Here is an 11531-nt window from a genome sequence, read left to right as displayed (position 1 = left end):
CGGGTTTCGCCCTGCTCCCCGAGGAGGTGCGCGGCAGCACGGGAGTCGAGGGCGACTGTTAACCATGCGCTGGCAGCAGGGTGGGCCTGAGCGTGCTTGGTCGTCTCGTGCTCTTCCCTCGCTTTCTGTGCGCGCAGGCTGCCCAGGCAGGGACTGCTGTTCAGGCAGATTTTCCTGCACGATTCTTCATACTTGGGCGAGAACCGTGAAAAAATAGTAGTTCCGTTATAATTGTATTTTAAAACACGTTGTGCATAATTTTGCAAGGAAGGTTTTTGTGTCTTACAGCTTTGACTAAAGAGACTAAATCTGGAGTATCTTCACTAAGTTTTTTTTCGTCTGCATTGTTAAACTGCTCTTATGGCTGAACGGTAGTGTTTTGATGTAAAGTGAATGCAGAAATGGGCAGGATTGAATATAATGGAGAACTTGGAGGTGGTTTCAAGGTATGCTTAGTGAGACTTACGTTTACTGGCTTATAAAATGCATGAAGACCTCTTAAAATGAGAGACTTCTTCCAATTAAAATAACTAGCTGTAGTGATCTTTGCTTTGTTTAGACAGAAGTATCATACCTTCTCTTCTTTCTTTGAAAGCAGCCTAGACTGGCTGAAGTTCTTCCGAAGTTTCCTAAACCTCAAATACAAAAAATAATTAACACAGCTTTTTTTTTTTTTTAATGATTTTGTGTCTGAAAATTGTTTATTTTAACTAATTTATGGTTTTTATTTTAGGCTTTGGTCAGGTACGTGATGGTATAGAATTCTGTCTGTTCAGTGTAAAACATCAGAGTTTTGAAACCGTTGGGTTGGAGAACCTTCAGATCAAGAATTTCTTAGATATTTGTGATGCTATCGTGATTAGACTGTATCTTGGCTGAAATATTTTGATGGCTTAAGAATGTTAACACTTTTGAGGTAATACAGTATAGCTTTGCCTGTATGAAGCATTGGTCAAAATAATAAGTCAGGCTTGAAAATAGGAGTCCTTTTTTTCTTTTTTTTGTATCTTTTTTTGTTTTTGTTTGTTTCCCCTGTATACTGGCAGGGGGTGGGTGGGTGTGTCATACCATTCCACACACTTCTAAAGAGTACCAGAATACATCAAGTACCATCTTTTAAAAATGTCATTGGCATATGCTGGTAAAAAGGTGTGTTACACCCCCTCTTTCTATCCTCCTTCTTCTCCTCCAAGTAGCCCATTCTGCAGCAGGTTCTGAGCTGTATGCACTTGAGGTTTTCAGGCTGGGTCAGTGCAGTTAGCTTTGCTGTATGTGTGTGCCTTATCCACTATGTGTTGGTTGTAGCTTTGCAGCATGGGCTCCAGTTGCATCAGGTCACCTTTCCGTTGCTCTTCAATGGGGGCCATGCTCCTGTGCTTCAGAAATACAGGGCAAGACAGATACTCGCACCCAGTCCTAACTTCCGAAATGGCTGGAAAAAGCTGTGTGCTAAATTCAGTGGAGTATATTTTATGTAGTCTGCTTTAGACTAGTGGTTCCCAGCTTGCAGATTCCCAAGTCTGATATAAAGCCCAAGCAGATACACCAAGTTGGCCACTGTCCAGCACAGCATAAGGGCAGTTGCTGTGTTCCTGTGTCACAGTTGCAGGAGCTGGAGAGCACCACACAGAGAAGCTCCTTTCATTCGCAGTCCTGATGTTGCTGGAGCTGGTAGTAGTGGTAGCGTGAGAGGCAGCACTCCTGGGATGGGGCTGAGGAGTTAGACCTGCTAATAAATGAAGCATTAACATGTCCTACTTAAGAGAACAAGCAATAAAAGTTTGGAAGTGTTTCCTCTCAGTATATCTAGAACGCCTTTCATACTGCAGTACAATTATACTAAAACAACAGGCTCCAGTGCAAATCGTGACGTTCCCCAGTGGAAATGGGTAATGTTAACTCTGCTCTTTAATGACATGGTGATACCCCTTTTCATAGGAGTTGGTTCTAGCCCATCACCAGTTCTCGTAGAAGCTACAGCAGTATAAAAATGCTTGGAAGTGTTCTATTATTTGTAAGTGATGCAGAGGAAAGCAATAACAATGCTGAGTAAAATAATGTTGACAGGTGAGTGTAAGGCTGTGTATGTATCTTTAGTATGATGATCAATCTCCTGTCTTCACTTAAGCTGAGTTTTTGTATCACTCTCTATGTACCAGATGAAGGGTCATTCAACAGCCAAATAGTCTTACATTTGCATTAGACTCTTCTTTTATCCAGCTTTCCCAATTAATTAAAAAAGGACTTCTAACTCATTTTGTACCTGAGTTGCAAGGGTGTAACAGTAACTGCAGCTAACTGAAGTCCTGCATCTGAAATGGCATAACCCTGTACCACCAGACAGGTGAGAGGCCAGCTGGCTAGGAAGCAGATTTACAGGAAAGAAGCTGGGAGTCCCCGCAGACAAGTAAGTTGAACATGAGTCGGCAGTTCTTGCAGCAGAGAAGGCCAACAGCATCCAAGACTGTAGCCAGCAGATCAAGGGAGATGCTTCCTCCTCTCTTTTCAGCACTGTTGAGATGCATCTGGAGTACTGTGTCAAGTTCTGAGCTCCCCAGGGCAGAAGAGACATGGACATACTGGAGTGGAGGGTTATGAAAACAGCTTAGGGAGCTGGAGCACAGGAGGCTGAGAGAGCTGGGTTTGCTCTGCTGTAAGAAGAGAAGGATCAGGCGTGATCATAGTGGTACCTATATCTACTTAATGGGAGGATGTAGAGAGGACACAGTCAGATCCTTCTCAGAGGTACGCAGTGAAAGGATGAGAGAGGCAGTGGACACAAGCTGGAGCACAGGGAAATCTGAATAGATACACTTGACTGGGCAGATTTCTGAGCAGCCTGATCTAGTTGGTCCTGCTTTGAGCAGGGCATTTTACTTGTTAGTTCTGGAGATCCCTTATAACCTAAGTTATTCTGTGACTGTAATAAGAAAGTTACTAGTCATTTATTTCACGAGTAACCCCATTAGAAGAAAGAAGGAGAGACAGTTGAACATGATTTTGAAAACTAATTCCTAAATCAAGAGTGTATGGTTAAGCTAAATTATAGGAGGAGAAGTATTACACTAATGTATCTGAATATAGGCTATTTATGTGTCTGTGAAGCAAAATACAGAAGATTGTAAGTAGAGTTGATTGCTAAAGTTTAATGGCGTATATATACACTTGGTCAAAGGTTAATGGTGCTCAGGCAAAAAGGTAAATTTATGGACATAAATACATTTAATAGTAAGTGTCAAATGGCAGTTCTTTTGAAGCTTTCCTTCTCCAGGCTTGGTTAGCAGTGTAGGATCTTTCAGAGCATTATCAATCTATTTTTGAAAGAAAGAGGTACTATTATTTTGCCTCTCTAAAGGTGCTTTCCTTAGTACATTTGCTAATACTTTTTTTTATTGTGGGTTTGTTTGTTTTTGGGGGCTTTTTTTTTTTTTTTTTAGAAAATAAGTTCAGGAATCACTGTGTTGCCTCGTATTCATTGTTAGCTTTTTAATATGGACAATGGATTTTCTTAAGTTTGGTGCTAGCTTTTGTCACACATCTGTTTAAAGAGACTGCAGGTTTAATCAGTAAAGGTGACCACATTGATTTCATAGGACATGTCTCTGCTCTTCAGTTAAGCTTGGTGCAGGAGGCCCTGAGTTGCCACTTGTCTGGCTCTTAGCAGCAACATGCTGGGTCTAAGCCAATAAGCCTTGCCTCTCAGCAAGAAAAGGAGTCCATCTTGAGAAACATAAGGATTCAGACAATTTATTTAGGAGAAAGTCAAGAGATAATTTGGTGGAAAGCTTTTTTTTTTAATGGTAAAAAAACTTTCTAATTTAGTGAAAAAACAAGATAGAAACTAAAAGGTGCAATTTCATCCTATGGTGAAGTTAAATGCTGTTGAAACAATTGGTCTAGGGCTTTCGTATGTAATCTTTTATCAAAATCTTTGTAACTAACTCCACTGAGATGCACATGCTCAGATTTTGTCTAGGTTTAACTTGATGTCATTGGTGGTTGGTTTTTTTCTAATTGTTGGTATTTCAGTTTATCAAAAGTGTCATTGATTACAAATATAACATAAGTTATAAATTCCAATATAAAACTAGGTGAATGGTGTTAATGCATTATAAATCTTAAGGTTTTATATCAACTTCTTCAGCAAAGAAAAGCAACTCAAGCTTGAAATTTTTATAGAAGAAATATTAAAACTTAAAAAAAAAATCAGTTTCGTAACTGTCAGAAAATCTATTTCAGTAAAATGACTGGGAATTTATGATTTGTACATTGTGGCTGTGGTTCTGAACAAATTTTAGATATTACAAATATTTTGGATAAAACCACTCCCAACTACTGAAATGTTTTACAACCTACTTAGTTCAGTATGTGATGCAGATGGAAATAATTCTGAGAATTCTTATGTCAACATTGGGTTGAACTCCCATTATATTCATTTCTGTATGCACAAAATGATATATCCACCGAGATCCCCAAGAATTGAGTAGGTGATGCAATACTATGCTGTATTGTATTAAATGTTGGGGTTTTTTTCTTACAGGGTAAAATTCTCTACAAAGTACGGTGGAAAGGATATACCTCTGATGATGATACCTGGGAACCAGAGGTTCATTTGGAAGACTGCAAAGAAGTGCTGCTTGAATTCAGAAAAAAAATTGTGGACAATAAGCCTAAACCTGTTAAAAAAGACATACAGGTGTGTTTCACCTTCCAGTACCTTACACTGAAGACGTATTCCCTATCTAAGCTCTGCTAAAGGGGGGGAGGTAGAAGGGAAGACATTTGGGATATGGAATTAAGAAGAATTAAAGAATCTCTTAGGTCTAAAAGTGTTTTGTTTCATGTGAAACTGAGTATTGTTGCTGCTTTCTGGTTAGGGATTTTTTGTTAATTGACAAGTTTGCTTATAGACTCTATATCCATCTAAACTGTACTTCAGTTTTTAATGGGACTATATAAATGATGTATGGTCATTTTAGTTTGTTTTTGACAACATAAACAACCCGTTCCCCCTACCCACATGCATATTGTCTTGTCCGTGAAGCTGGGCGCTGCTCAATTCACCTGCCTGCTTTGTGTAGGAGATTGATGAATTTTGGCATGTTAACCATTAAATTTGGTAAGATAGGAATACAGAAGAATTAATTGCAAGACAGCAGGGTATGGCTTTTTCTTTTCTTTTTTTAACTGCTCAGTCAGTTTGAAAATGAAGCGCAAGAATCTTTTTTTGAAAACTGGTACCCTACTTCTAGGAAACCTATAGGTAATTTTGACAAAATCAGGTTAATTGTTTTTGATGTAAAATAGTTCAGATTTAGTTCTGTTCTGGAATCTGGTTGTTGGATGTCTGGTTGGTTTACTTGTTTATGTATTGATTCTCATCCAAGCAGTTAGTAATGTAATTGAGGTAAGCGAGGTAGAATTGTATTTACAAATTTTACAATTTGGCAATGAGGAATGATGTTTGCAGTGATAAAAGATTAAAGTGTTTAAAAACGTACTTTTCCTAAGCACCACCACTACCATTTTTGTATAGTTTACACCAAATGATACAGTTTAATGGGGAAAGAAATATTTTCTTTTTTTTCCCCTACCTTTTAGAAACTATCTCTAAATGATGATGTATTTGAAGCAGAATCTGACAGTGACTGGCAAAGTGAAACAAAAGATGATGTTTCACTGAAGAAGAAGAAAAAGAAGTCAAAAGATGGAGAGGATAGAAGTCCAGATGATCTGAAGAAGAAAAAGTCTAAGTCTGCAAAACTCAAAGAAAAACCCAGACCAGAATGTGAAAATTCCTCCGATACTTTGGTTTCAGATTCAAAACCAAAAAAAAGGACTTCAGAAACCAAGGAGGATTCAAAGGACCCAAAGAAGCAAAGGAAAGACGATACTAAAGAAATCAAGAAAAAGAAGGGAGAAGTTAAAGATTTAAAAATAAAATCTAAAGAAGATTCTAAAGAAAATAAAAAGTCACGGAAGGAGAAGCATGGAGATGTTCAGTTTGACTCAGAATCAAGTACTCTAGACGATGTATTTTCTCAAGGAACTGATCATGAAAATTCAGACTTAAATTCTGAAAATAAAGACGAGAAGCAAAAGGTAATCAGTGGAGAAAAGAGATTGGAACAAGAAATTGCTGAAAAAGATTCCATTGCTGATAGGCATCTTGATGGATCAGCAAGTAATGAAGATGATAGTATTGATGTTAAGGTTAAAAGAAAGAAGAAGAAAATTCAGAAAGCTGAAGATCATAAAGAGGAAGGTAGAAAAGTGGAAATTCAAGATATCTATTTAGAGAAGAAGAGCATGCACAAAAAGCAAAAATGTCAAGAAAGAGTAAAAATGGTACCAGGAGAGTTGGAGAAGGTGTCACCTGCTCCTTCACCAGTGCAGAAGGGTTTGAAATTGAGCGCTGATGAAAGAGGGCACAAGTCCACTGATTCAGCTGGGGAGGTAAGCAATGTTAAGGCATTGGGGTGGGGGCTGGGGATTAAATCAAATGTCTTTGAGGTACAGATATCTCAAAAGGATACTGTTCATGATGGCAAAGAGAAAAATAAATTGGAAAGTTGATGAGCTGGATGAAGCTAAAGAAAGGCCCACTGCACAATGTATAGGAGAGACTGAAACGTTTCTGGATTCTGAACACTATAAAGGAGGGAACACTTGAGGAGAGAAGGGTGTCTTTAGATGTGAAAGTACGAATTTCTCCTGTTTATGTGTAACTACTTGGAATGAAGTTTACTGTTCCTCCAAAGCATGCTATCATTTTTAGCTTTGTTCCCCCCACCTTCAACAGTTGCCTCAGTTTGACTTTTTTCTACTTGCGTAGTAAGACATTCAGTCTTGAGCAACTATCCATCCAACACTGCACAATGAAGTGCTCTTTTGAGCTAAAACACACACTTGATCTCTCTCAAAAGCCAGCCACTCCTTTATACCTTACATGCGTTAGCACCTACTTGAGAATTGGAATGCTGAAATTGCTTCTAAACCCAAGTCTCCCAGGTAATGGTGCAGCTGGCTTGTCTTGTTAGAATTCCGGGGGTGCTTATAGAAAATGCTTAGTTTCATGGTATGGTTTCATATTAATTACAAATGCTGTACCTGTTCGAAGAAGTGAGCTAAGCAAATACTGGAATATTTATTTTTCCTTATTTAATACAGTAGTGTTTTAAGAAAAGCAGGATAGTAAAGGTGAAAGAAAATAATGGGAAAAAAACCCAATATTTCTGGAATGTTTCTGAGAATATAATTTCTTTCAGCTGCTTCAGACTGTTCTAATACAGTTTGCAGTTCATAAAACTTTGGCTGCTCAGAGAAACCCCTTTCTGATTTGTAACAGGATTGCAGCCAAAACACCTTGATACTTAAGTGGATTATATCCCACTTCTTCTGAGGCCATAATTCTGTGGCGGCAAGTTTCTTCTGTAGGTTCAGCTGTGGTCCTCTGCTTAAGATTGTTGTATGTATGGAGTAGGCCACCTTAAACATAAGTTGATTTTGGGGTAGAGAATTACGTGGCATAATCTCAGAGTAGAGCTACACAAAATAGTGTTTTGGCAGGAGCTTAGTGGTGAAAGCTCGTAAACAAGGTTAAGCAATTACTATGAGGCATAGCCCAGTGTCAAAAAATAATTAACTGAAACAGTATGGCCCTTTATTACTCAAGTATTTTCTCATAGTTTGAGGCTATAGCATTCATAAGAGAGAGACATCAGTGATGATAATCAGATAAATCTTTGGAATTCTGTTTTATTTACCAGTAGTATAAAAATCCTGTCACCCCAAACATGAAGAAATCAACAGCAGATGAAAGTTGGTTTGCTTATGGCTCTTCAGCCAGCGCTCTCAGTAAGTTGTCTGTATGACTTTCTCATGGTCGTGCTCCGTGGAAGGTCATGCTCCAAGGTACCAAGGAAGCAAGGAAGGCATTCTGCTCTTTGCTTTTTTTAGTCTAGGAGGCTTAAACAATGTTTTCTGTAACTGGTTAGTTATTCTCTAGAGCAGCTGTGGACTCATTATATGGGTGGGTTTGGTGGAGAGTTCTGGAGGTTTTTTGGCTTCACTAAATTGTTGGCCCAAGCAGATTATTACTTTCAAATAAAATCATTGTGTATGTTTCAGCTACCTGTCTTTCCTTATGTTGCTCTGATTACAGAACACTGTCATGTCAACTTACAATACAGTGTTCTCTCTTTGGAGTCAGTTTGAATGCCAAACCATTCTCTCTTTCCATTCGATTTACCTCCAAAAATAAATGTGCAGCCTATGTTGTGCATCTGATCAGTACTGGAAATCTGGAATAGAATTCAGGACTACTGATTTTAACAGCCCCTCTGTGTAGCAAATATCTGGTAATCCCTTTAGTAAGTTACAGGTCTTCTAAATACTGGGCATCTGCCAGGATTAACAGCTCGCTGTGCTACTAGTTAATCATGTCAGTGATGAAAAGCTGAGGTTTGGGGGGGGGAGGGAGGGTGTGAGAAAGACGATTAAATGTCTCAGCTCTGCTAACACATTATGATACACCAAATTCGTCTATTTTAATTGAAGTTTTTCCTATGTCAAAGAAATGGTAGCATTTAATGTAAATTCAGTCTGTATTTCTTGTGGGGACTTACTTTGGGGCAGTTTTTTGGAAAGCCAGTGCTATTCCATGTACCAGGTTAGTGTCAGGGGCTGATACAAAGCCATGCCAAGGAGCCTTGTCCCACCTACTCTGCAGTTTGGAATTTGCTGGCTGAATGGAGAGAGAGGATTACAGGAGGAGAAAGGCAACCTTCGGTGGAGGCAGTTGAATGCTGTTTTGGCAAATTTGATTATATATCTGCATCTACCATAAATTTCTTCTGTGATACTGGATATTGCTAAGCTCAGTCTTCTGTGTGGATATGGTGGGCTTGGGTGGATTTTTCCAAGTGTCTGTTTTTCACAAATGATTGTTGCCATAACGTTCTGTATGTGTAACTGGAAAACTTGGAACCTTCTGCATATGTTCTGTACAAATGTCAAGTTTTCTCAATTAAGGTTCAAGTCAGTGCTATCATAACTGCTTTGAATATCAGAAATAGTGTGGCCAGCAGGAGCAGGGAAGTGATCGTGCCCCTGTACTCGGCACTGGTGCGGCCGCACCTCGAATACTGTGTTCAGTTTTGGGCCCCTCACTACAAGAAGGATGTTGGGCTGGGGGAGCTGGGGTTGTTTAGCCTGGAGAAAAGGAGGCTGAGGGGAGACCTCATTGCTCTCTACAACTACCTGAAAGGAGGTTGTAGCGAGGTGGGTGTCGGTCTCTTCTCCCAAGTAACTGGCGAAAGGACGAGAGGAAATGGCCTCAAGTTGCGCCAGGGGAGGTTTAGATTGGATGTAAGGAAAAATTTCTTTACTGAAAGAGTAGTTAAACATTGGACCAGGCTGCCCGGGGAAGTGGTTGAGTCCCCATCCCTGGACGTATTTAAAAGACGGGTAGATGAGGCGCTTAGGGACATGGTTTAGTGGGCATGGTGGTGTTGGGTTGACGGTTGGACTCGATGATCTTGGAGGTCTCTTCCAACCGTAATGATTCTATGATTCTATGAATATGGTGCTACAAAGGTGTTAAATACTTTGAAATAATTACATTCTGTTCAGGTTCAGTATTTGGAACAAATGAAAAGTTCATAATTTTTAATTTCCTTCAAAATGCTGGTTTTGGCATATCTGCACCTCATGCCATAAAGCACCTTGTATGGCTGGGATGCAGTAAAAATCTGAATTGAAGTTGTTTCATTTTGGAAGTAGCACCTTTTCTCTTATGGAAGAAGCCTTCACAGACTTAACTCCTGACTCACCTGTTTAATACTTTTCTTAGGAATGTCCACAAGTATGTTAATGTACAGGTTTCGGTAGTATTAATTTTAAATATATTTTATCATTGGAGTGGTGAAAGGAATTTATTTCCCGTTTTTTCTCTACCACTTTAATTTGATCTTTGTTCTCAGTATCAGGAGAAAGAAGTAAAGAAAACTGAAACAAAAGAAAAATCTCAAAAAAGAGAGTCTGAAAAAGAAGAAAAGAGCAGAAAAGAACAAAAGGGCCTAAAAAGTAAGTGCTAACTGCTTAAAAGAGAGAAGGGGAAGACCCTTCAGGACACTCTCCTCTTATTTCTACAAGAGCAGATACTGCATAGTTGTGTAAGACATACCAGAAACAAGAATTTCTGATTGTATTTTAGGAAGCAAAAGTCTGCTGTTTAATGACTTTGTTAATATATGCCTCATGAGAATGCTGTATGTACTTTCATGTATGAAGCATGGAAGTGTATAGAAATCTCTAACATTTTTGTAGACAAGTCAAGATTTTGCCCTTGTTCATTTAATATTGTCAACTGTGCTTCTGTGGCATGTAACAGTAATCTTTTTTAGAGGAATTCATCCAACTATTGGCTATTTCCAGAAGTCTTCTGATGATACTGTGAATACACACTTTCTATGTTTAGAAAAACTAGTAGAGGTTCCCATCAGACAAATTTCTTGCCTCTTGCTTTAGCCACAGTGACGAATTATATTATACAACCCTTACAATATCACCAGAACTGGACGATTTGATACATGAAGAAAAATGTCTAGGTTGTATTTCTATTCTTAATAGTATAATGGAGTATTAATGTTACCACTCTTGATCTCAGTAAAATTCTGCATGATTTTATTCAGGATAAATTCCCTCACTACTATGATGAGGATGAACTGAGGAAAACTAGGTAACTCCACCATTGATAATCACGGATGGATATAGGAGGAGCTATGATGCTTCAAATAGCTGTTTCTAGAGAAACATCTTTCACTGAAAGTAGCATAGATGCTTACAATGCTTAAGAAAGAAGTAACAAACAGAATGATTAATTATTTTTCCTTATACAGCACGTGTTCTTCATCTTGTTCATCACAGATACTGAACCGTATTTTCAAAGTAGTAATTTACACATAATTCTAAACTACATTTCTTAAAGAAGATGGTACCTTGTTGAAAGCAGTCAGATCTCAGACTTGCCAGGGTAGCTGGAGGTGAACTAGCTCTCCCCTATTTTTGGCTTATGTTGTTAAGCTTGCTCCTACGCTTCAGCAATGATTAACTTCCGGAAAGAGAATAGACCTTTTCTAAATGGACTCTGGTCACTCACTTAAACTTTGTTATGTAATAGTCTTTAGTGGCTCAAGTAGTCACTCTTGGTAACTGTCTTAATATTCTAGGCTTTAAGGACATCAAAAGTGCATTTGACTTGTTTAATGTAGCTTCAGAAGAAAAAAGTGAATATTCTGAGAATAACTGCAAAAGAGAAGAATCTTCGCTAGAATATAAATTCATAGAAGAATTAAAACCAAAAGACAGCAAGGTGTACAAGGAAAGGAGGAACATAAGAGATGACACAGACACATGGACTTACATTGCTGCAGAAGGTGATCGAGAAGTAGTGGATGTGTGTCAAATGGAGAACTCTGGTGAGCAGTAGAAACAAATGCAGGGGACAATTGAGCACTGGCAGTTAATAT

General features: G+C 38.7%; 1 protein-coding gene across 1 annotated transcript in view; it reads left to right on the top strand.

Annotated features, from left to right (window-relative positions):
• The window catches only part of MPHOSPH8 (M-phase phosphoprotein 8), a 27880-nt gene that overhangs the window by 1167 nt on the left and 15182 nt on the right, over positions 1–11531 (top strand). The window contains exons 2-7 of the mRNA XM_009335273.1: positions 734–744; positions 1604–1680; positions 4488–4696; positions 5602–6456; positions 9984–10086; positions 11232–11480. Of these exons, the coding sequence (XP_009333548.1) occupies positions 734–744; positions 1604–1680; positions 4488–4696; positions 5602–6456; positions 9984–10086; positions 11232–11480 (1504 nt within the window). The remainder of the gene's footprint in view (positions 1–733; positions 745–1603; positions 1681–4487; positions 4697–5601; positions 6457–9983; positions 10087–11231; positions 11481–11531) is intronic.

The sequence above is a fragment of the Pygoscelis adeliae genome, unplaced genomic scaffold, assembly GCF_000699105.1.
Source record: "Pygoscelis adeliae isolate BGI_AS28 unplaced genomic scaffold, ASM69910v1 Scaffold142, whole genome shotgun sequence".
NCBI lineage: Eukaryota > Metazoa > Chordata > Aves > Sphenisciformes > Spheniscidae > Pygoscelis > Pygoscelis adeliae.
This window is presented reverse-complemented; position numbering and strand designations above follow the sequence as displayed.